At 43.7% G+C, this 26,258-nt stretch overlaps 1 protein-coding gene across 1 annotated transcript; it reads left to right on the forward strand.

Annotated features, from left to right (window-relative positions):
* KIAA0319 (KIAA0319 ortholog) lies at window positions 1-25,599 on the forward strand. Its single transcript, XM_035126415.2, has 20 exons — window positions 1-145; window positions 4,502-5,250; window positions 6,134-6,326; window positions 7,620-7,718; window positions 8,747-8,844; window positions 10,652-10,739; window positions 12,002-12,094; window positions 12,199-12,331; window positions 14,118-14,346; window positions 15,812-15,935; window positions 16,312-16,444; window positions 17,296-17,444; window positions 18,029-18,180; window positions 19,133-19,271; window positions 20,838-20,997; window positions 21,998-22,140; window positions 22,233-22,355; window positions 22,487-22,577; window positions 23,429-23,520; window positions 24,408-25,599. Exons 1-20 carry the CDS (start codon window positions 91-93, stop codon window positions 24,584-24,586), a joined length of 3,222 nt encoding a protein of 1,073 aa, XP_034982306.2. The 5' UTR covers window positions 1-90; the 3' UTR covers window positions 24,587-25,599.
* The last annotated feature ends 659 nt before the right edge of the window (window positions 25,600-26,258 follow it).

The following is a 26,258-nucleotide window of genomic DNA, read 5'->3' on the forward strand; positions in this document are numbered from 1 at the left end:
TTGGCAGAAACGAAGGGTGGTTTTTTTTTTAATGCAAAGTCTTCAAACTGCTACCCGAAACTGAGGTTGATATTTCCTGTTTAAGGAAGAATGGCTCTTGCGCTAGGACTAGGAGCCCTGTGCTTACTCTTGGGAGTTCTACCAGGTAGGGCAAGACTCTTCGTACTCATGCTATATAAATATAATAAACCATTATTTTGCTTTTGAGGCCAGGCGAGAAAATAAAGTCTGCACACAACACAGGTTATCCACTGTGCACAGAACCTCAAAATAATTTCTGACTTGCAAAAGACTCCCAAATGGCTTATGTAATGAAGATTGTGATAGAAGTAATAGAAGTATCTTAGTGTCTTAGCACTAGCTGAAGAGTCTAAATGGAAGTGCACTGTGCAGTATAGTCAAGTGACAGTTGCTTGAGCAGTTCAGTCCATACATCCCAGTAAACCATGGTCTGAACCAAGAGTCATTGCTTGTTTTGCTCCCAACAAACATTTGGTAAGCCAGGAAAACCGCTTGGATATTTTTTTGTACATTCAAGCGTTATTTAAATTTTATGAAATGAATAAATTAATAAGAACAAATCTTTGCTTCACATCATGGCTCGTTTGTGGCCAAACAACCCATGAATCTGTCGTTCAGGCACAACATTAAGTCAAGGGTTGTGGTTTTCTACTCTCACTCACTTGTGAGGAAGAGTGAAACATTCACAGGAAACCATTAACTTTGGTTTACCATGATGTGTGAATGCTATCATTGCAAACACTATGCTGCCTGAATTTCTATTTCTTTTAATCCCTTTACAGACCATTTGCGCAGAATGCTGTTGAGGTTCTCCCTTTATCAGAGCTTTATTTTTATCTGAGTCGTTATTTTCCTTTCTCTCATTTTGCCTCCCCTCAACTGCTTAATCCCCATCTAGAAACAGTGCCCTACTCTTCCTGAAGCAAATGATTTCCCCCTCCCCTCCAAAAGGCTTGCCGTGTTTCAGACAAGAGGAAGCGGCTGGGCACCTCAATAACATGAAAGTTATCCAGAGATAGAATTAAATCCTATTTATTATGTACAGGAGCTTAAAACCACATATAGCTTAACACTGGAGGCCTTGGATGAATTTCTGACTTTTGCTTGGTGAAAGATTTTCATAAGCCCTGCCAAATGTTGCCAGAGTTAGTTAAGCCTTTTTCAGTAGGTGGTTAAAAAAAATTCTTCCCTCGCCCATCCCAGAAGTATAAATCTGTGAGTGATAATCGTACGATTCTATGAGTAAGTGGTTTAGGGTTAAAGGTTTGTTTGTTCATACATTGGGAGTATGGGGTGTTAGGGGAGGGGTAGCACCTCTTATGGGGTACCACTTCAGCAGGGCTTGTCGTCTGGGCAGCCCAGGGCCTCCACACACACTGCCCAGGCTTGTGCCCTGGGAAGATCACTTTGGTGCTGTTAACTTCACCCCTGGAGTTGCACTGAAATCTTCAGTATGTTGCAGACGTTTTCCTTTGTGATTGTGGGCCTGTGAACCATTCCAGCACCTCTCATACTCTGGGGCCTGCTAACTAGACTTGCAATGTTGATGTCGTGAATGCTCAGTTAAAGTGTTCCTTAGTTTTCAGTAATCCATTTATTTTATTTTCAATTTATGTGTCTTATTTCTAATGCTTTGTCATCTATGTCAGTGATCATCAGCAATTTTCCACCATCAGTTAGTCCTAGACCATTCCCTGGGCTCCATGAAATTTGTTTCTTACACTTGTGTTAGAAAGGCTGTCATTTCTCATTTATATAGTTGCTGCAACTTCACGGACCAAATAATGTAGCTTGACAATGCAATTCTATACGCACCTAGTCAGAAGTAAACCCTGCTGAGTTTATTGGGGCTTGCACCATAAAGTGTGCATAGAATTTCAGCCTTGACCACTGAAATAAAGCACAGGAAGGTATAGATTTAAAATTTCAGCAAAGCTACAGAACGCTGTCATTACACTGTGAGAATTTTTCTGACGCCTTCGCTTTAGCTGCAGTCCTATTACATGCATACCTCTAAGTAAGCCTCACTGAATTCAGTAGGGTTCACTTTTGAGTAGACATGGTTTGGCTTGCCCTGTTACTTTGGTTTGTCATGTATCTTCTATACTGCTTCCCCCCCCTGTGCTTTAAAAATGGTTTTTATTTTTTCTAGTGTAGGACGCCTTGAGGCCATTTGGTGATAGGGCAAGATATAAATACCTTAGATAAATAATACCGAACAGATTGTCCATGCTTTCCATACCATCTGTAAAGCTGAAGCCGATTTGACTCACATTGTTGTTAAGGGAGTAAACTGGTGTATGTGTCCTGTTTCTGGCATCTTGCTTTCATCCAGTTGTCTCCACCCACAAGGCCTAGAAAACTGCCATTTAAAGGTAATTACAGCTGAGACCTAGATACATGCATTTAAGTTCATAGGAACAGAGCCAAGCCCAATGCGTATCTTGGATAGAGAGGCCACTTTTTAATAGATATCTGTTCACTTGCTGCACACATATTGAAAAGGGCGAAGCCTGTGTCAGATGTTCTGCTGACTCACTGGCAATGAAATTAAAGTGACTGGGTAAAAATAATGGCTTTTGCCATTATGTTTTTATTTTAAGACCGGGATATTAGAGATGCCCCGCTTGCTTGACTCTCCGCTATTGGAGGCGGGATGAAGGGCTAGATCAGACATCCCCAGACTTCGGCCCTCCAGATGTTTTGGACTACAATTCCCATCATCCCTGACCACTGGTCCTCTTAGCTAGGAATCATGGGAGTTGTAGGCCAAAACATCTGGAGGGCCGCAGTTTGGGGATGCCTGGGCTAGATAGATCTTTAGTCTGATTTGACAGGTCTCTTGTTACATTCACCATTAAGAAACTAATGGGATGGACTTAGCTAGGAGGTGGATAACGTTTTTAATAATAATAATAATAATAATAATAATAATAATAATAATATTTGTAGGATAAGTGAATTTGGCTTGTAAATGTCCAGCAAACATATAAGTCGTATACGGATTACACCACCTCTTCTGCAAGCCAGTTTACACCATGTTGTTCATACAGTTAAACTTATGCTGTCCCTCCCAAGAATATAGCAGAGTCAGAGATGATATGCTGAAGTGGCTTGTACAGTGCTCAGCTCCCGGCTTCCTTATAGCCCTTATTCATACAGTTTTGCATCTTTATCCTTTGCATTATCCATCCACTCACTTCAGACTACCACTGTTTTCGGTTTGAACTACTGTCCCATCTGCTTGCATGCATGAGCAGCATGGGCGTAGCCAGGATTTTTATTGGACGGGGCAGGACTTTGGGGAGGGGCAGGACTGTCGTTAGGGGGGCCAGAACCGATGGGATTGGTCACTTAGTTAAGTACAGTATTGCTATTGTTTTACTTGATCTAAGGGGGGCAGCTGCCCCCCCTGGCCACACCCATGATGAACAGAGTGGAATCCACCTCCTTGCTGGTGACAGGTGTGTGTGTGTGTGTGTGTGTGTGTGTGTGAGAGAGAGAGAGAGAGAGAGAGAGAGAGAGAGAGAGAGATGAAAACAACCACATCTGCAAGCCACGTCTGCAAGGCCAATTGTGAGAGTCTGTCCCCCTCATAATCCTCACCTGGCTGGGAATGTTAGCAGTGATAGTTGGAAAGGACCGTCCAGTGGGCGCCATCCGTGTGGTTGTTTTATTGGGTTCCTTCATGCCCATGTGGCATAGGATTGCAACATAAAATCCTGTAGGCGCATTTTGGCAGGGCTTGAGACACCTTATGCGACTTGATTCTGAGGAAGAGCTCAGCAGCAAAAATAATAACTGACAAAGAATAATTGGGGGGGGGATCAAGGTCTTAAAACACCACCGCCACATCATTTGCTGTTGTCATTTGTGTACTGTCTGAATTGGTTCTTCAGCAGGATCCCAGAAATAGTTTGCTTAAAGCCGAGGATGGCTCTTTGGCTAACCCTGATTCCCTGCAAACAAGATGCTCTCTTTTTCAGTGACTCAGCAGGCTGCATTGCCTAGTAAGCTTCTTTGTGTGCTACCCCTGATTTCAGTGGCAGCTTAAAAAACCCCAAATACTTTTTATTGTACCTCTCTCCAAAATAAGTGAGATGGATGCAGTGATATGTCATTTCCAAAAATAGGGGGAGCAGGATTCCCCGTCTTCAGGCCCTAGTTGGAAAACCATCTTTTGCTGTCTGCTTGACAAGAGCTGTGATTTATTTCCCCCCTTTTCTTAGGCTAGTTTGGAAGGAAGGTGCATTCAAAGAAGGGATCTGACTCTTGTTACAGTACTTTTAATTGAGCTTTTAATGATTCGAGTGACGTTTCAAGGGATTCCTTGTTGATAAAGTGACTACTCGCTAGGCTACATTAAATCAATATAAATTAATGTAGCTTTTTATTATTATTATTAAATGAGAATGCATTGTAAGGAGAAGGGCTGTTCAGGGCTCCTGCTCTCTTGTGATATGAGTACCTATCATTTCAGGGTGTTTCTGCGAACAGTGCAGAGAAGGCGCCAAGTATTCGGATGCAATAATATCTCCTAATTTAGAAACAGTGAAGATTATGCGGGTCCCCCATGCTGTGTCTGTGTCAGACTGCACGGCAGCCTGTTGCGATCTTTCCGACTGCGACTTGTCCTGGATGTTTGAACGGCACTGCTACATCGTCAGTTGCCAACACAAAGGAAACTGCGAACCCAAGAAGATGGAGAAGGTGAAGTCCTCTTTGACTTTTGTGCTAAGGCCTCCCCAGAGGCCCTCTGCACTGCTGGGGTATGGGCAGGTGCCATCAAAGGTCCTCCACCCAATGGCACTGCAGGGCGACCCATCAGATGAAGTCAACAGCCTGAAGGAACTGTCCTTCCTCAGTCGGGAAGAGAGCCCAGACTATCCAGATGAATATGGAGATACGGAGCAGAACCCCTTTCGGTTGAGCCTCAAGCCTGAAGAGAAGGAGGATGTCAACTATGCTGACTGGAGTTTGTTGGTGACAGCTGAGAATGGCTTCAATTCTTCAGGGCTCAGTGATGGAGACAAACATGTTGACCTGGTCAGAAATGAAGAGGAGAGAGGTCGTTTGGAGACTCCTACAGGTGTAAATAAATCCGAGGGAAATCCTGTCACCGAACGTGCCGGAGAGTTGCCAGAGATCATGTTGGGCATGATGGAGAAATCTGCAAATGAATTAGGTTTTCAACCACCTGATGGAGCCAACAGCACCTGGCAGGAAGAGGTATGTTACCAATATTTCATTTTTTGAAACAGCATTGGAGTAACATAGAAATCGGCAAATAAAATACAGTTTGGTTTGCCACCAAACTAGATTTCCCCCCCCCCACTGGATTCTTTGGTGGGAACCTGTGCCTGTTAAGATGGAATAAAATTGATAAAAACTTGCGCTGCTGGTGGAATTTTGGCCAAATCTTTGTTTGGAGCAGTTAAATTGCTCATGTAACCGGGAGTTGATTTTAAGAATCAGCCCATAGTTAATGCAGAAAATTAGCAGTAGTCCTTGTTGTTTGTGAAAAATGAAAAGCCTAGATTAGTGCTGATTAATCCTAGATTACTTTAGGAAAGCCTAGATTAATTTAAATACACTCTCCCCCCCAAAAAAAAAACTTGCATTGCATATCTTTTGGGTAACTCAGACAAATAAGATTTCATTGTGCTGGTTGTAGAGGAAATTTATGTTACCTGCATTTAATAAGCATTTTGCTTTGTGTGCTATATCTCACATTACTCTTGGTCTCCTATATAGCTATGAGGGTGCCTGGTGATGTACTGCTTTCACTGCTTGTAGATGGAATTCTTTTTGCAGAATTTGCATGGGTGTGCGTTTCTTTATCTCCAGTGGTCCCATCCTGTTTGTTTTGTTCAGTTTTCATAGCACAGCTGGAAAAAATCCCAGTCATCTACTTGCCCAGGTACTTAAATATTTGTTGCTGGGACTTGGGAAGGTACAATGTTTCTCATCCCATATGTCACTGGTAAATGCGATTGATTCTAGCTGTAACATAATTTTGCACTTTTACTTACAGTAGTGTTTACGATGTGTGTCATAATGTGAGAGGGGAAATATACACAATAATTAAATATTCCTGCAATTCATCTTGTAGGTTCTAACAACTTCCCATAATCCTTCTTCATCAGACACCCTGGGGTCTCTCTCCACCACCGCAACACGAACTCAGACATCAGACCTGCGAAATCTTTTGCAGGATGATGCCACATCCCTTCCCACTGGTGCTGTTTTCACCCAAGCTACTGCCACAGATCAAGTGTCGTTTCCCACTTCTGCCACCAAAGATGGTAATGTAAATTCTTTGAGAATAAGGCTGCAATCCTAACTGCGCTTATCTGGGAGTAAACCCCACTGAATTCAATAGGAGTTACCGTACTTTTCCGTGTTTAACACGCCCCCCATGTATATGATGCCTCCTCTTTTTTGGGACTCCAAATTGAGAAAATGGGGGGGAATTGCCCAGACTTGTTGAGCTTTTTGGGGGCGGGGGTGCCAAAAATTGCTCACCCCCGGGACCAACACAGCCGATCGCATGCACATCAACGAAGCAACCAATAATCTGATCGCTCACCGACAGCAAACACCAATCGCCTGCCCAATTGCCGCAGCAGCCAGTATTCTGTGGAATTTGACGCAACAACCAATCACCGGTCAAAACACTGTTGACAATCTCCGGCTCGCGGCAGCCACCAATCGCCCGTCCAAGCTCACCACTATCCATATATAAAAAGGTAAAGGTAAAGGGACCCCTGACCATTAGGTCCAGTCGTGACCGACTCTGGGGTTGCGCGCTCATCTCGCATTATTGGCCGAGGGAGCCGGTGTATAGCTTCCAGGTCATGTGGCCAGCATGACAAAGCCGCTTCTGGCAAACCAGAGCAGCACATGGAAACACCGTTTACCTTCCCGCTGTAGCGGTTCCTATTTATCTACTTGCATTTTGACGTGCTTTCGAACTGCTAGGTTGCCAGGAGCTGGGACCAAGCAACGGGAGCTCCCCCCGTCACAGGGATTCGAACCGCCGACCTTCTGATCAGCAAGCCCTAGGCTCAGTGGTTTAACCACAGCGCCACCTGGGTCCATATAGAAGACGACCCCAATTTTTAAGCTTAATTTTTCAATAAAAAACATAGTCTTATACACTGAAAAAATATGGTACTTCTGAGTGGATGTATCTAGGACTGCACTGAAATTAGAAGTGCTAACTTCTCAAACTGCTGCTTGAATCAGGCTTGTAAAGAGCTACTTAGCTGCTTGCATGTGGTGAGGAAGAGAAGAATCCTTTAAAGCAGGGAGAAATCGTCGTGCCAAATAAACTATCTGCTTAATGCTTCATCAAATAAAATGCATATTATCATTATTATTAAGTTTCAGCTTCAGAGGGAAGATTCATCAAGTCTTGATGTGAAAACAACTGTCCCAAACCATTATTATTAATATACTTAGAATCCTAGAATTGTAGAGTTGCAGTTGCATGCTTTGCCGACTGAACTATCCCAGCTGTTTCAGCAATAGAAAATTCTTGCCATGCTTTCCTCAATACATTGTTTTAAAATAACTTTTTAAAAATTTATATGCAGTAAAGGAACTCCTAGTGTCGGCTGGAGATGATCTACAAGTAACTTTACCAAAAAACAGCATTGAATTGCATGCATTTGTCGTCACGCCATTCCTTTCAGGTGAGTTCTTGATGCAAGTGGGATGGAGGAGAAAAGCACTAAGTTGCTTGTCTTATGCTAGAAACCATGTAGAGGGACTGTCTGACAAAAATCTGAATAAACTATGGTTTGTCCAAACCAGTTTCCTTCCACATTCATTTGAAATGGAAAACTATAGTTTGTTGCAAAGTGAAACCCCTTATTTCTTCTTCTTGCAAATGAAGGGCTGGGACATGCATATGAATTCAAGCACGGTTTGCTTGCTTTGTTTAAGCTGGGCCAATTATTCTCTCGTAAGATTCTAAATTATTCAGATATTAAACGTGCAAAGTGAGTAAATGTATGCAAAATAGGGAAATCTGCATGAACGTTGTTGGCTGGCACAGCTAATGTTGAGTTTCAACTTTGTGTTTGGCACCAACTTTTCATTGCAAAAAAGGTGAATAAAGTTTAATAGCTTTAGGTAAGCTCAGGGAGAACAAATGAGGGAAGTAAGGATAGAAGATTTTTCAAAGACAAAAACGTTTTAAACTGATGTGAAAAGTTAGATTATTGCACAGTATAAAAGTCAGAAATACTACCAGTAATATTCACACATATTAGCTGGCTTATGAGGTGTGGCCATTCATACTGATTATGTATAGAAACTTGGCTTGTTGATCAATTTGGCTAGTTCGATTTTTAGGAAATAGGGATAGTTGCCAGTGATCATGCATGCGCCAGAATTCTTCCATAAATGGGCCCCAGTTCAGATACTAATGCAATCTTCACATGATGTAGGATTGCCATTTCTTCCTTCTTTTCCCTGTACCCCATGCTGATGTTCACTTCTGCAGAGGACTGCTCATGCAACCTCTTCCAAGTAGAAGAGAAAATAGTGTGAGCAGACAACCATTGTAAAATGTTCCTCTTCTACCTTAAGTGGTGGGAGGCAGTAGGGCCTTACGTTTCTCCACCCCATGAAAGCTCAGCGAACATCAGAGCTAGGATCAGGTCTCTCTTCCAAAGAAGAACCATAACCAGTTGCTGTGCTGCTTCCTCCTTTTCAGAATCAGCCTATAGTTATGAGTGGAGCTCGATGAGTCACCCTGATGGTTACAGTGGTGAAATGGAGGGCAAGCACATGCCAACGCTGAAACTTTCTCAAGTAAGTGAGCTGCCACTTGGGGAGACTGGACTCGTATTTACCGCAGGGTGTGGCAAAATGCACACTCAGCTACTGTGGGTTATGGCTTTAGAGATGCTTTGCTGAAAGGCAGCCATGTCAGTTACAAATGCTGTTGTCAATGGGCCTGTTTCTCTCCAGATTAATAATAATAATAATAATAATAATAATAATAATAATAATAATTTATTATTTATACCCCGCCCATCTGGCTGGGTTTCCCCAGCCACTCTGAGTGGCTGCCAACAGAATATTAAAAACATGCTAAAACATCAAACATTAAAAACTTCCCTAAACAGGGCTTCCTTTAGATGTCTTCTAAAAGTCAGGTACAGTGGAACCTCGGTTTATGAACACCTCGGTTTATGAATTTTCGGTTTATGAACGCCGCGGACCTATCTGGAACGGATTAATTCACTTTCCATTACTTTCAATGGGAAAGTTCGCTTCAGTTTATGAACGCTTCAGTTTATGAACAGACTTCCGGAACCAATTACACCCATGTTTCAGTTTATGAACGCTTCAGTTTAAGTACTCCGCGGACCCGTCTGGAACGGATTAATCCACTTTCCATTACTTTCAATGGGAAAGTTCGCCTCAGTTTATGAACAGTTACTCCGCGGACCGTCTGGAACGGATTAATCCACTTTCCATTACTTTCAATGGGAAAGTTCGCTTCAGTTTATGAACGCTTCAGTTTATGAACAGACATCCGGAACCAATTGTGTTCATAAACCGAGGTACCACTGTAGTTGTTTATTTCCTTGACATCTGATGAAAGAAGACCCTCTGCCTGGTTCCCTGTAACCTCACTTCTCACAGTGGGGGAACCTCCAGAAGGCCCCCGGCACTGGACCTCAGTGTCCGGGCAGAACAATGGGGGTGGAGACGCTCCTTCAGGTATACTGGGCCAAGGTCGTTTAGGGCTTTAAAGGTCAGCACCAACACTTTTAATTGTGCTCGGATTAGGGTGGTGTTCATGGTGACTGGCACCCAGTGAGATTCCTGAAAATATACCTGTTGGCACCTAAATAACTTGGTGCTGTTCTAGCCCTGGTGTCAGGAGCCAGAGTCAGGAGTAGGTCAGTAATAATACACCTGCTGCCCGTGAAGTTAACTCTTTATTCAAAGAAACCAAAACAGTGCAGGCCTAGTGATCCCAGCAACTCTTCCCAGAAGGTCTTGCACCAATGTGGCAGTTGCAAGGACGAAAGGTCCCTGTCTTCATACTGCTAAGGCTCCTTCCCTGGTTCCTTCCCCATGTCTCTCTTTTCTCTGCCCTCTTCATTTCTCTGCATGTTCTGGGAGAGGAGCTGGTCACAGCAGAAGGGGGAGATTCCTTGGCTTCTTCAGCAGCCTGCCTCGTCTCTGTCTCCCGGCCTGCCTCCTCTCCTGCTTCTGATTCTGGACTGCTCTCTGCCCCAGCCTCTTCCTGCTCACTAAACCCTGTTGCCTAAGCAACTCTTATATGTAGGCAGTTCAGGAACATAGTAGACTATCTTACTGGATGCGCTTCCAGTCTCTGTTTCTACTCAGCTCATACCCAGTGCTACCTGTATATATAAATATTACGTTTTCCTTTATTTCAGCCTTCTGGAAGGCACAGCTGCAATGTTCTGAGTTGCTCCCCACCACCCCTAAGTCATTCTGGGTGGTAGCAGAAATGTTTCTTCACGGTGATAATTAAGCTCTGGTTTGATGCACACTCAAACGTCTTGCATTTTTTGTTATATTGAGCCATGTGCTATGTGTTATCAGAGATACATAAAAAAAAATCCATCTGTTACAGCTGCCAGTAGGTGCCTATGTCTTCAAAGTGACTGTTTCTGCTGAAAATGCATTTGGAGAAGGATTTGTCAATGTCACTGTCCAACCAGGTAAATCAGTTTTTCAGACAGTTAAAACTAATATCCTCCTCTTGTCATACCTGCATGCCAGTTTGATGAATGGTACTTTTAATCATTTCTGAGTTTCATCAGAGAGTGAACAGCTGTAAAAGTTTTACATTTTTATATCACATTTGTGTAACATTCCTGCTTTGCCTTTAGAGGGAACCACAGGGTGGTAAATATTCAAGTGTATCCAGCCTTGTAATTTCCTGCTCTTCTGATTTTTTTGGGGGGGGGGCAGTTACCCCAGATGAGCACATGATTTGCACATTCCATATTAGTGTCTCCCCTCCGCTCTTCTTGCTGCATGTTCAGGATCTACAGTACAGCATTTTGGGGCAAGCAGGTGGAAAGAGGACTAACGTTGCCCATGCAAATAGTTTTGTGTTGAGCACTGGGTATTACTTGCCCACTTGCACGGGCTTTTGGGTTTCTGCACCCATCTCCCTCCCTTCATTTTGGACCCATTTATTATAAAATCAATGCGGTACAGATGTACGTAAGCCTCTATTGTGGTGTACTTCACATATCCAACAAAATGGGATATTGAAATATTTATTTCTTATTCATATGTTTATCCCACATTTCCTCCAAGGAGTTTGTGGTGGCATACCTGGTTCTCCTTGTCCTAATTTGATCTTCAGTCACAACAACCCTGCAAGGTAGAGTTAGGCTAGGGGACTGTGACTGGCCTAATAATAATAATAATAATAATAATAATAATAATAATAATATATTATTTATACCCCGCCCATCTGGCTGGGTTTCCCCAGCCACTCTGGGCGGCTTCCAACAGAAATATTAAAATACACTAATTTCTTAAAGATTAAAAGCTTCCCTAAGGCCCAAGGCCCACCCAGTCATCTTCTTGGCTGAATTGGGGGAAATGAACTCTGGTCTTTTCCAGCTTAAGAATTTAAGAAGCCTGGGATTTGGGTGTTTGTTTGTTTTTTGTCCCCTGTAACCGCAAGCCCAGGGACGATTTATCCAGTTTGGGATTGTACCAGAAGGTAGCTTTGCTAAATCATAACTTACAAGGATCAGTTTTTCTATTGGTTATCACTTAAAATCTTTTTTTAAAACAAACAAACAAAACCCTACTGCTTATATATTAACTATTTAATCTTGTTTGGCAACTAGCAAATGCTTTTTGGCTGTGGAATAAGCACAAAACTATCTCAGGCTGATTGAGTCGTGCAGGATGGCCTTATTTAATTAAGCATGGGGTTCTGTTTCTCCCCTTCCCGCAGCTGTCAAAATAAATCAGCCGCCTGTTGCTATCGCATCTCCAAAAGCCCAGGAAATTTCTTTTCCTAGAACTTCTGCTTCCATTGATGGGAATCGTAAGTACCAGGCAGCAACTGTTGCTTTGCAGTATAATTAGAATTGCTCACAGGGATACCAGCTTATTAATTTATGATTCCGCGGCATTTCCCTCCCAACACAGAAAGTACCGATGATACTGAAATAGCCAGTTACCACTGGGAAGAAATTGAAGGTCCCCCAAGAGAAAAGAAGGCATCAGCGGATACACCAGTTTTACATCTGTCTAACCTTGTGCCTGGCAATTACACTTTCAGGTGAGAGGCCTGCTTTTTTTCCTGTTTGGCTCCTCAGACCATAACTTGGGGATGGACAAGTCAAAGGAAAAGGCAACCATAATTATTTGTTTAAGTTAGTTAGTTAGTATAATGCCCTTCATCCGAAGGTCACAGGGTGGTTCACAACATAAAAATAGAAAACGAGAACACAAAATGCATAATAATAAAAAAAGGACAAACCAATAACCCCCCTCCCACAAATGCATTTAAAAAAGGCCACAGAATTTTAATCAGCCAAAGGCATGGTTACAGAGAAAAGTTTTGGTCTGGCCCGTAAATATATGTAATGAAGGTGCCAGGCGAGCCTCCTTGGGGAGAGCATTCCACAAATGGGGAGCCACCGCAGAAAAGGCCTGTTCTCAGGTTGCCACCCTCCGGACCTCTCGTGGAGGAGGCATAGCTGCCAAGTACCCCGTTTTCCCCGGGAAACCCCCATTTTTACTTACCTTTTCCCGGTGGTCCCCCGTATCACTTCGTCTCCCGTTTTTCTCCGTTATTTTCTCCTGCCGGCGGCCATTTTTTTCCTTTCTGATTTGCCCTTCTATGGGCACCAAAAATGGCCGCCTCCGGCTTCAAAAGTTGCATCTACGCATGCCCGGAAGTGCATAGACGCGACTTCTGGTGTCGGCGGCGGCCATTTTTGGTGCCCATAGATGGGCGGAGCGACACCGGAAGTTGTGTCGACATACTTCCTGACATGCGTAGAAGTGACTTTTGAAGCCACCGGCAGCCATTTTTGGTGCCCATAGAAGGGCAAAGCGACACCGGAAGTTACGTCAACACAACTTCCGGTGTCACATGGCTGCCGGTCCTGGATTCTGCAGTCCGGGACTTGGAAGGTAAGGGAGGAGGCACACGAAGAAGGGCCTCAGAGGATGATCACAGGGTCTGAGTTGGTTCCTATGGGGAGAGGCGGTCCTTGAGGTATTGCAGTCCTGAGCCATAATGATCAAGGGGGTGGTGTGACATCCCCCTATGAGGAAAGGTTGCAGCATTTGAGACTTTTAAGTTTAGAGAAAACATAAAAGGTAACAAGATAGAAGTCTGTAAGGTTATGCATGCCATGGAGAAAGTGGAAAGGGAGAAGTTACTTCTCCCCCCTCTCATGACCCTAAAACTTGTGGACACCCAACAAAGCTGAATATTGGAAGATTTCAGGGCAGATTGAAGGAAAGTACTTCTGCTTGTTGGTTTCCTACAGGCAACTGTTCAGCCACTGTGAGAACAGGATGCTGTACTAGATGGGCCATTGTCCTGATCCGATGGACCTTTCCTATGCCTGACATCATATATTACCTCAGACATGGAAAAGGTGGGTGTGGTTTGCCTCCAGCCTGGCAGGCCAATCTCGAAGGCCTGATGGGCCTAGGGTTGTCATATTTCAAAAAGGGAAAATATGAACACAATAGTTGTTAGGCTTTTATTGGGCAAAGTTGTTGAGCCCCCCCCCCCCCGAAGAAGTTCTTGAGCTATTTTTAAGGAAATTCGCCAAAATCTAGACTTCCTACATGGGTTGTCATACGTCCGTATTTTCCCGGATATTTCACCAATTTCCTCCCGGACGCTGCTTTTGCCTGATGTATTCCAGCTATGTCCGGGAAATTCCAGACGTATGGCCACCCTAGATGGACCTAATTAGGTCCATGGTCTCTGGATTCTGCACTTCCTGAGGTAGAAGAAATCAGTGCATCTGAATTTTGAGAATGGGAGAAAGCACACATTCAAGATCATTAATTACTCACATATCATTTCTCTTCTTCTTTAGGTTAACAGTGATTGACTCCAGCGGAGCAGCGAACTCTACAGTAGCTTCGCTGAGAGTCCATAAAAAAGTGGATTTCCCTCCTGTTGCCAATGCAGGGCCAAATCAGGAAATCAGTTTGCCTCGCAACTCCATCACTGTGAATGGAAATCAGAGCAGTGATGATTATGAGATCGTCAGCTATGAGTGGTCCCTGAGCCCGAAAAGTCGAGGCAAAGTTGTAGCAATGCAGGTAAATGGAGATCGTCTTGCCTCATTTAATAATACCCCCCCCCCAATCCAGTAGCTTTCAGATCAGGAGTTTTGTGGTGCTTGGTGAAAACAGGCAAAAAAAGCCTGGTTGCACTTTTTATTGTGCAAGAAATGGTGAAAATTACCTTGAAACACTTAGTCTCTTCTATATTTGCCCTGTCTAGGAAGACACCTGGACACCATACTTAGAGTGGACCCTGTAAAATATTGCGTGGGACTTTAACAATTAGTCATTTCAGTGGGTCTACTGCGACCAAGTCTGGATCTGACCACCTGTCTTTAGGCAAACCATTGCAAAGGAGCAATAGTGAGTTTTGGACATGGTGATCACACTTAATGTCATAGATGTTGAATTGGAGCATTCAGAGTATTGTAGGCCTATTCAGGTGGTTGTGAAATATTGGTGGAATATTTCTGTATAATGCAAAGGTGTTCAGCCTTTTTGGGTCCACTTGACCAACTACATTCTTTCTGTGGCACCTGTGTGGGGCCCAGGAGCCCAGTTATGTCACCCCTTGCCTGCAGAGCTGGCAGCCCCTCACCCCTTTTTGAACCTTCCCTTCTGGAGTGTTCCCTCAGCCTCCTCTCCTCTCCCCTCTCCTTGGGAGTCCTCTGGGCAGCCACAGCTGCTGCCTCTGTTCTCTCAGCTGCCCCCCGCCTGACTCAAAGAGAGGTGCCTCCTCCCACTGCTCCCATAGCTGCCAAGTACCCCATTTCCCCTGGGAAACCCCGTTTTTACTTACCTCTTCCCGGTGGTCCCCCATATCACTTCGTCTCCCGTTTTTCTCCGTTATTTTCTCCTGCCGGTGGCTATTTTTTTCTTTCTGATTTGCCCTTCTATGGGCACCAAAAATGGCCACCGGCGGCTTCAAAAGTCGCATCTACGCATGTCCGGAAGTGCATAGACGTGACTTCTGGTGTCGGCAGCGGCCATTTTTGGTGCCCATAGATGGGCAGAGCGACACCGGAAGTTGTGTCGACGCACTTCCTGACATGCGTAGAAGTGACTTTCGAAGCTGCCGCCAGCCATTTTTTGTGCCCATAGAAGGGCAAAGCGAAACCGGAAGTTACATCAACGCAACCTCCGGTGTCACACGGCTGCCGGTCCCGGAAGACTGCTCCACAGGGGTTTGGGAATCACCCCCTGGCCAGCCCCAGAGGCACGATTTGCCTGGGGAGCTTGTAGCCAGGGCCATTGCAACAAACAGCTGCAGAAGCCTTTGGGAGGCAGAGACAAGCGAGGGCATAAGAGGAGGGAGGGAAGAAAAGAGGGACAGAGGCCACGGTTGCCCGCGGCACTCTGACCATCATTCAAGGCACCCCAGGGTGCCACAGCACATTGGTTGAAAACCACTGGTATAATGATACATTACGATAATAGAAAGCTTTGTACTATTAACATTTGCCTCATTATTCCCTGATTTTCCTCCCACACTTATTACCAGGGAGTGAGGAGTCCCTACCTCCAGTTATCCTCAATGCAAGAAGGCGAATACACATTTCAGCTGACTGTTACTGATTCTGCTGAACAGCAGTCTACAGCCGAAGTCACGGTGATTGTCCGGCCTGGTAGGCAGATTTATAGTATACTAGCTGGCCCGGCCACGCGTTGCAGTGGCTTAGTCTGTTAAATGGGCCCACGGAGTCCCCCCTCAGACTCATGAGCTATCCCGGCCCCTCCCTCCCACCCCCCGCTCATCCCTGTGATTGGCCCCACCCTGTCCCGACACCTCTCTTACTGTGAGAGATCCTCTGTTTACTAGGAGAGGGCAAGCTTGATACTTACGCATGCTCTTTGCATTGCTTTCTCATCCAGGACACAGGACAAGAGGTACCGTTTAATACAATAGCCCTTTAATGCTTGGAGAAGAGGATAACCCTTGTCAGTTGCAGACTAGAAAAAACATACAGTATTTTGAGCCATTTTTGCTTTGTTTTGCTACAGAAAAGAATAGCCCTCCGACAGCCGTGGCTGGGCCAGATAAGGAGTTGACATCCCCTGTCCAGAGCACTGTTCTTGATGGAAGCATGAGCACTGATGACTTAGGCATTGTTTACTATCACTGGGAGAATATCAGGTATTTTGTAAGAGGGGAGGAACATATCTGGTGGGGCCAAAAATTAGTATCTCCTACCAAGTTACACAGAAGGAACTTGAAAAGCTTGGGGTGGATTGGAGCCATTTAGGCTTAATTCTAGTTTCTGCATGAACCAAACAAAGTCCCAATTTTATACGCGTCAATATTGTTCATGCCAAATACTTCTTTGTGTTTTTTTTTTGTTTCTTTTGTAAAATACTAATAATTGTCCACTATTTTTGCTACATTCACATAGCCAGAGGAAGAATGTGGTAGATTAATGAGAGCTTTCATAATTCAGTTGAAGATGAATGTACTTTTCTCAGGAATTACCATTTGATTTCAGAGGCACCCCTGTACATATCACAGATCTCTCAAAGCCACTCAGATTTCTGAACTGAGTTTTGAGGCCTCTTAGGTGAAGTTTCTGGCTGAATCTGAAAAACCTGCAAGTCTTGGCCTTTTTAAAACCGCCATCTTTTATGTAAGTTTGCAAGGAGGCTTGCAAGTGAATTTCAGGCCCTCAAGTGAATATCATTTTAAAGAAGTAAAATGCCAAATTCTACCTGCTGGATAGAATGTTGACACTATTTAAACCCATTTGTCGAGCTAACCTGAAGCAGCCGAATGATTTGCATTTCTCACCAGTTTCAATAGCTAGTGTGGAAAGTTGCTATTGGCTCTCTTATTCGGCATGAAGAACTTTTCTCTTGAAGCTTCAAAAATGTTCATGCCACCACCCCTGGAACTTGCTCCATTTACTAAAATAGCACTTTTTGTTTAAACTGTGAGTTGAATCTGGTTTCTGGGTTATGCCTTCCTCTTCCTTTTTCATTTTTGTTCCGTTGCAGTGGGCCAACCTCTGTGCAAATGGAAGACACTGATAGCGCAGTTGCAACCGTCACAGGCCTGCATGTTGGAACTTACCATTTCAGACTGACTGTCCAAGACAGCCAAGGACTAAGCAGCACGGCCACAATCTCTGTGACTGTCAAGGAGGGTAAGCCTTACTACCCCATTCACATTTGATTTGAGGTTTATAGGCTCCTCTCCCAAGAAGGAAGCTGAGTGCAAAGCAGCTCACAACAAGAAATAGAGCATTTGAAGACAACGTAAAGCAGTTCCGTTAATTTAACAATATAGTCCTATGAAAAATATTAAAACATCAGAAAAGCAACCAAGTATTTTGGTGAACTGTTATTTCAGTGTGGATTTTGAACCCTGCCAAGTTCTGAGAATCCTCTTCATCTGAGCAAGGCATTTGGGATACTATGCCAGGCAGAGGGCCTTCTGGATGGTGGCGCCCGCCCTTTGGAATGCCCTCCCATCAGATGTCAAGGAAATAAACAACTATCTGACTTTTAGAAGACATCTGAAGGCAGCCCTGTTGAGGGAAGTTTTTAATGTTTGATGTTTTATTCTGTTCTTAATCTTTTGGGAGCCGCCCAGAGTGGTTGGGGAAACCCAGTCAGATGGGTGGGGTATAAATAATAAATTATTATTATTATACCCATTCCTATTATTTTATTTCCTGCTCAACTCTTCAAAACAAAGCTCTTCCTCTCTTACAATGTTATTGTTTAGAAAGCAACCACCCACCCCAGGCTCATGCAGGGGGCAAGCGCATCCTCGTCCTGCCCAATAACTCCATTGCTTTGGATGGTTCGCAGTCTACTGATGACCAAGGGATTGTGTCTTACCTCTGGATTCGGGATGGCCAGAGCCCAGCAGCTGGGGTAAGTATTTTAATAATTTAATGAAGCCAGATTGAAAAATAAAAATCCAAACACTGTACTCTTTGCTTGCATTGTTGGCATGTTGTAACAGTATGGCCCATTGGGTCCAAATTGGATTTGCATGGAGCAGCCTTGGGCAAGTCGATCCGAGTCTCAGCTTTTCAGTCTTAAAACAGGAGTAGAAGAAAGCAACCCCATGGGTTTGAAGATGCACTCTTTGGCTGTAGGAAGGGTGGGGGAGATGTTGGAGGACTCCACCGCCCATTATCCCCAGCCGTCACAGCCATTGCTCACAGATGGTAGGAGCTGCAGTCTTAACAAGGCCACAGACTCCCAACCCCAGACCTTACTTTATTAACATGGCTGTTCTAGGCCAATTTGTGGTGGGTAGTTCATTCATTCATTCATTCATTTACTTTATTGCGCTAGCCAAAGACCATGGCATCGTTCACAGGGGGAACAAAAGGAAAAACAGCAATAACCATAAAAACATTAAAAAAAAACATTTAGCACTACCAGTGCAATAAACCACAGTCAAATCTCTTAGAGATTATTTGTTGCATCACGGTGGGTACAGCGGTACCTCGACTTATGAACGACTCGACAACCGAAATTTTCGACTTACGAATGAGAGTAATGGCCGCGCGCTTACGAATGTCTCGACATCCGGAAAAAACCCGCAGCGGTTTTAGATGGGGATTTTTCGACTTACGAATTTTTAGATAGGGTTGCTTTGACTTACGGATTTTTCCCTTTTCAATGCATTCCTATGGGAAATCGCATTTCCAATGGCGTTTTTTCGACTTACGAATTTTTCGACTTACGAAGGTGGCTTCGGAATGGATTAAATTTGTAAGTCGAGGCACCACTGTAGTTGTAAAATCTTGGGCAAATTTTATCTTGCCCTTGAGTGAATTTTAATCTGAAGCAGCGTTGACTTCTCCTTTTGCAGGATGTGATACATGGCTCAGATCACGAGGCCATCCTGCAGCTGACCAACCTCGTAGAAGGGAGCTATTCTTTTCACTTGAAAGTCACCGATGGCAAAGGAGAGTCAGACATCGACACGGCTACTGTAGAAGTGCGGCCTGGTATGAGGACGTTTATAGCATGTTGTCCCTCCCCAGATCTGTCCTCTTCTCCTATAAGCAGGGCACAGCAAAGATCTTGTCAGGCCAGGTGACCAATTCACATGGGAAACTTTGGCTCGGTAGCTCAGGGGCAAGTTTCCCATTGATGCTAAAGTTGTTGTGGTTTGATTCCATTGCAGTTCAAGGGAGGGGCCTAAAGCAGACATGAAGTACAGTCAATTCTTAATTCATTTCCTGGATTCTCCAGTCATGGGTGGAGTGACGATACTGCTCGAAACCCACTTTGCGAGAGGTAGCTCTAGAGGCAGCTTATAGATCAAATCAAGGCCTTCAAACCTGTCCCACTCTGCAGCCAAAACTTTGTTTCCTCCTCTCATTGCCATAGCCGGCACACTTTTCAGTGCTTCCTTGGTGGCTGGAGGCTCCCTTATCCTTACCACCATGTTTTCTTCATGAAAACACACATGGTCTGTATGGTAGTGCCTTAAAGCACCCTGATGAGGTGGCCATCCTTTTGATCCAAATTCTACCCTATGTTGTGGCTGGATGAAAGCTTCTATTTGTCATAGCTGCCAAGTTATCCCTTTTTTAAAGGGATTTTCCATTATGCTTCCTCGCGAGAAAAGGGAAAACTTGGCAGCTATGCTATTTGTTGGTTAGCTGCTTTTAATCAAGGTGCATTCTGACATGCTAATAGTGTGCAGGTAGAAAAGAGAAGTACAATGTATAATAATAATAATAATAATAATAATAATAATAATAACAACAACAACAACAACAACAACAATAATTTATTATTTATACCCCACCCATCTGGCTGGGTTTCCCCAGCCACTCTGGGCAGCTTCCAACAGAAAAATAAAACACAGGGATCTGTTAAACATTAAAAGCCTCCCTAAACAGGGCTGCCTTCAGATGTCTTCTAAAAGTTTGTTAGTTGTTTTTCTCTTTGACATCTGATGGGAGGGCGTTCCACAGGGCAGGCACCACTACCGAGAAGGCATGTAAATGTAATGCCAGCCTCATGGAGACCCTCGTTTTGCCTGCTCAGCAAACCTATGAAAAAGTGGCCTCAGATTCCATAAGCAATAACATGGATTACTTTTCATGCTGTGTTCTCACATACCTGCATGGTATATGGTACTGATCACTGTTCAAAACAAAATGCTGATTTGGATAGTCATGATGCCTTTCATTTTATGTTCTTGCTGGTCCCTTGTTTTCTGGGGTTTTTTTTATATTCCCATTTCCTTTCTACTCTTCTGCTTAGCTGCTAAATTTTGTTAACCTTTATAAATTAATCCACCTGCATCTTCTGATGGTGTGGATTGCAAATCAGAGGGAGATGGGGAATAACATAGTTCCCTCTGAAATTCATGTGCTGCATTTGAGAATATAACCCTTTGTATTCAGCACGTGATAAATATCTGCTTGGAACCCGCAAGTTCCCTGTTTGTTATTGCTGACTGGAATTTGTAGTAAATATTAATTTTGAAAGCTGACCTCCACACGTCAAGGTAACATTTGGCATGCTCCAAATGAAAAGCATTATTTTTGCATTCACAGATCCTAAGAAAAATGGACTTGTGGAACTGATCTTGCAAGTTGGAGCTGGCCAGCTGACTGAACAACAGAAAGACACGCTTGTGCGACAGCTAGCAATGCTCCTGAACGTCTTGGATTCTGATATTAAAGTTCAGAAGATACACACTTATTCTGATACCAGGTACAGAGATACCAAGAATAGACATAACCCCAAATACTACAGACCAATAAGCTTCGTTTCAATGGCAAGCAATCTGTAGAGCAGGTATAAAAAAATTGGGCTGACTCGCTGACGTGAGCAACTAGCAGGGATGCGAGAAGGTATAATTTTCCATTCCACTGTGTATTTTTCACATGCAGTACTGTCCATTCCACTGCAGTTCATCTTCTGCCCAAAACAACAGTGAATACTGACTGTATTTGCTGTATTGATTTCTATTCCAGAAATGGGACGTCTAAGCAAACACTGGCAATTCCCACTCTTGATTTTGTTTTCATTTCAATTCTCTGACATCCCCTTAATCTAACACCAAGCAAACCATATTTGCCCTTAAAGTTTACCAAGTCAAGATAATAAATTGATAGGTCACTGTGAGAACAGGATGCTGGACTAGATAGTCTTTGGCTTCATCCAGCAGGGATGTTTTTATGTTTTGTTTGTAAAAAACTTAACATGTGTGAATGTTTTGGGATATGTAAACACCATTGTTCTGCAGCTAAAACTTGAGAAGGTTGCCCACTTTGTAGAAGATGCATGCTGTGTTATGGCCTGTTCAATCACTTGTAACTTCAAACAGCTAAGGACGGCAGCCGATGTCTGCGTTTCCAATTGAGAAATAACATTAAAATCACCGGCCATCTCTCCCTGTAGCACAGTGAGGGTCTGACTTGCACGGGGAGCCTGTGTGTGTGTGTGTGCAGGAGACTTTGCTTCAGAAGTTTGCCCCTTGAGCACATGGAGGGCTGTAAAAATGGGGAAGGCACTGGTTTGAAGTAGGCAGGGCTTGGGAGCACAATTTGGCCTTGTGACTGCCGTTGCACGAGTGAACCGAATTCCGGAATGGGGGTTATGCAAAGGCCAAATCAAACAGTCTGACTGTGAGAATCTTTCTGAAATTGAAAAGCCAGCCCATTTGAATGCTATAGTCTGGTTATTTACGATATATACATCCTCTCTTCAGCACAGCTGTTGTGTTCTATGTTCAGAATGGCCATCCTTTTAAAGTGATGAAGGCAGCAGATGTTGCACAGATGCTACGCTTGCAGCTCTTGAAGGAGAAGCCGGACTTTTTGCTTTTTAAAGTGCTTCGTGTTGACACGGCTGGTATGTAGTATTCGCGTTATGCTGCAGAACAATACCAAAGCCCAATGCAATGATAATAATAATAATAATTTTGATGGTTTTTGCTGCTGTAGGTTGCCTCTTAAAGTGCTCCGGACACGGGCATTGCGACCCTATCACGAAGCGCTGCATTTGCTATCAGCTGTGGATGGAAAATTTGATACAGAAGTATCTTAACAGCGGAGAGAGCGATTGCGGTGAGTTGAGAGGAAACGGATGAAGTATTTCGGGCAGGGACGCTGAACAGAGTGTGATGTTGCCATATTGAATGCATAAGTGCATTAATGGTCCCTTTAATAACTTTGATCCTTCTGCCTCTGCCTTCTAGAGTGGAATATACTTTATGTAACGGCATCAGCTGTCATTTTGATTGTGCTGATGGCGGGGTTCGTTTGGCTCTGCTTCTGTTGTTGCAAAAGGTAAATGATTTCTAAAGAGGCTCGATACGAACATCCCTTAGTTCTATAATCACCGAAATGGAAGCCTATTGATAGGTTTGGGAGAACAGTTGCCCTTTAACCACCCTGTGAGTTGGGCAAGTGGCTAATGGGAATTAAAGGGTGTGCAATTAATCTAAGGTGAGGCAAACATAAGAAATATGTGGCTGCCCATAGCGCAATAGTGTGGACGCAGCTCCCATGTAATAAACTATCTGTGTGAATAACCACCTGTACAGGTCAAAAACAGTTTTTAACCGTGCCTGTATAATGCCTTTGATGTTGGTTGCTTGTAAACTGGCTTCTCCACGTGGAGCTCCACCAAGGGGTCATGCCTGTGGGTGGCTACACTGTTGAAGTGGCCCCAAGTATGACAGCATGAATGATGCTGAGATGAGGAGGCACACACCAGGGGTGGAGAACCCTTTCACCATAAGGGTCAACCTTCTGAGCGAAGGTGGGAACATGGCAGAGGTTGGTAGGCAAGAAGCAGAAATGGATTGAGCAACGAAAGTCCATGTTTTCTATTCCCACACACTCACACATCCCTCTCTCTTCTCCATCCAGGTGAACAAGAAGCAGGATCAGAGTTCAAGGAAATATTCTAGTCAGGCATAAACAGTCAAGCAGGGTACCAAAAAATAAAATAAGATGGTGAGGGGTGTGCCCTGGAGTGGGCTATGGCCTAGGAAGAATCACGAGGCCTAGTATTTCATCCTTGGTTTACATAATGTATATCCTTTGTGGTTGGGGTGGTTCCTAAGGAAATATCACCTGTGGGGGGGGGTGAGTACTTGGTTTCCCAGCTTTAAGTGGAATATTTCATCTTTTAGCAGAAAGAGGACTAAAATAAGAAAGAAAACAAAATACACAATTTTGGATAATATAGATGATCAGGAGAGAATGGAGCTCAGGCCTAAATACGGTATGTTTCTTTTCATGTCTTCCAACCTTTGCTACAATTCGTATGTGACTTTCTGTTTCTTGTGCTATTGATAGAGACTTTTATTTCGCATGCATCTGGCGCTTTAAGGCAGGATAGCATCTGACGGAGTGGGCTGTCTCCAAAAAGTCCCGGCTATGATAAATCTCCCAAGTTGCAATAGCACTTGCATTTCCCTGCCAAGGAACCAAAAAAATAATAATCACCATGTATTTCTTTTCAATTATATTTCTGTCCCACCTTCCTACAACAAAAGGATGCTGTTTCTGTTTGGAATCCGCTGCAACTGAAGTAGGTCTGAACTGGTTGTGGTTCAGGCCAATAAATATTGTTGTCAACATGCTCATCAGAGGTGAATGGCAGCTACTGCTTGCGTCCCAAAGACAGGCAGTTGTGTTCCTTGATGATGGGCTCACAGGGCATATGTGTGGTAGTACTAAGTCACTGATTCAATCAGTGCAAGGATTTATCTGTGCAAGAGAACGCTCCCCTCTCTAAAACTGCTCTGGAGTAGATTTGGGAATGGTACAGGGCACATGTCCCTTGTGCTAGTCCAATTATTTAGTTGAGTAGCATCCCCACTCCTCTATTGGATCATAACCGAAGAAGCACCAGACTCTAGCAATGATGTCAATAGGCTTCTTTACACGTCACCTGGAACATTGCCTGGAAAGTATTCCTCTTTAGAAAGAGTTAGTGCTCCATGTCCATGTTGGATTGCTTGTGGTGGTGTAGCTCTGGGTGATGGTTTATGGTAGTAAGACATAACATTACTTCCTGAATTTGACGTTGCGGATGAGATAAGAGAGATCAAGTAGTAAACAGACGTTGCAAAGAATCTTCTGCTTCCCGTCTCCTCCCCATCTCAGGTATAAAGCACAGAAGCACAGAACACAATTCCAGCCTGATGGTTTCAGAGTCAGAGTTTGACAGTGACCAGGACACCATCTTCAGCAGGGAGAAGGTTGAAAGAGAGAACCCAAGGAATGCCATGAATGGTTCCATGAAGAATGGTGTCTCCTTCAGCTACAGCTCAAAGAACAGATAAATGAAGAGGCTGCAGTGGAAGGACACGTTAATCTGACATGCTAAGGCTATGCTCCTCCTCCTTCACCACCACCCTCCCAAACTATACTGGTGGGAGACGGGATGATAAACTTCCAGGATAGCAGAAAAGGAAATGGATGTGATGGACTTTCCCCTTCCATTTCTTTAACCGATAACATATTTTAACTTGCCATATGGGTTAGTTGAAAGGGTTTTTAAGTCTAAAAATGGTTGGAGATGTTTTCCATATAAAAGGTTATTGCTCAAGACTGTTACATTACAAGGAGCACATATGAAAGCTACCTTATATTGTTGTTTCCTTTAGAAAACAGTGGCTATGCAAAGACAAATGTATCTTGAGTTATTAAAAAAAGAGCAGTGTGCGGCTATAGCTTCCATCTCCTTCCCAGTCACTTTTAGTTTAACAAATAAGAGGGTTGATGAAAAGGGTCTTTTGTGGCATCTGCTTTGGTAAGGCAGTGGAGCTGAAATCGTTTTTTCAAAGGACCCAAGGCATTGTCTGAAGCAACCTAACTGCAGTAAAGGACGTTAGTATTTGGATGGCAGACTTCCTGTCCGGCAAGCCCAAGTAGCTGGAAGAAAGGAAAGATCTGAGTAAAATTTCAAGCCTGGTGCTACCTCCTTCTTGTGAGTGGATGCCACACTTGGGAGAAGGTTCTACACTTGGGAGAAATTGGTGGCACATCATGCCATGTGCCACCAATTTGACCCTCTTCTTTCTATCTTGCTGAAGAAAGGCTTGCAAAATCATTACACGTTCTTTGAAAACCAGAGCTTTTGTGGGTACATTGATTTCATAACCGGTACCGGAAGTTTTAACTCCTTTCCTTCATTTGCCTTGAGAAGTGCTGAGAGTAAATCAGATGCGCTCAACTCCATTGATTGTGGCATTCTGTGTAGTGAAAGTGTGGGCCAGAAATCACCTAGTCTTAATATCTAACAATGCTCATAAAACATGTTTACTGAACAAGAACCAATTGTCATCGGGTTTCTGTGTGTGCATCAGTACTCTCATGATAAACATGAAGATAAGCACAAATTTGTAAAAAAAAAAAAGGTCTAAACTTCATGCTAAGGGCTTAACCCAAATGTTGGTGTATACAAAGAAGAATGGGCTGAACAAAAGTTTTAAGGCACTGCGATGATTTTTACCCCTGGAGAGTAAAGTGTCATGTGGCTCAAGTATTGAACAATTAGCGATTCAACTGTTCTCTACATGAAGTCACACATAGCAAACATATATCACACTTGTGTAAACAATTTTTCTCAATATATAATTTGGCTTTAGGAACCTTGGTTTGGGTCTTCTAGAAGTTGTCTGTGCAACTTGAGGGCTTGCATATCCTTTCACCTGTGGAAGTTGGTCCAGTGAAATAAGTGGGTTTCCCATTTTGTCTCCAAGGCAGAACCTAGTGTACCTGCCTGGTCCTCAAGGTACTACAAACTCACATCATACCTGACACTTGCCCATGTTCACTGGGAGCTGGAGCTTAACAACATCTGAAGGGTCACAACTTCTCCAGCCCTGTGTTGAAGAAAACTCATACCAACGTAGGGTTTTTATTATTATTTTAATCCGCTTGCAAATTGCCACAGATCTGACAGTAGATGCGAATGTCCACCAATTTTAAAGTTAAACATTTATTACACAC

The sequence above is a fragment of the Zootoca vivipara genome, chromosome 8, assembly GCF_963506605.1.
Source record: "Zootoca vivipara chromosome 8, rZooViv1.1, whole genome shotgun sequence".
NCBI lineage: Eukaryota > Metazoa > Chordata > Lepidosauria > Squamata > Lacertidae > Zootoca > Zootoca vivipara.

Bases quoted from the DNA above. Each gene is read 5' to 3' on its own strand.
- KIAA0319 (XM_035126415.2), top strand. From the start codon at position 91: ATGGCTCTTGCGCTAGGACTAGGAGCCCTGTGCTTACTCTTGGGAGTT. The intron at 12,095-12,198 runs GTAAGTACCAGG...CTCCCAACACAG, and splicing joins TGCTTCCATTGATGGGAATC to AAAGTACCGATGATACTGAA. The intron at 19,272-20,837 runs GTATGAGGACGT...TTGCATTCACAG, and splicing joins TACTGTAGAAGTGCGGCCTG to ATCCTAAGAAAAATGGACTT.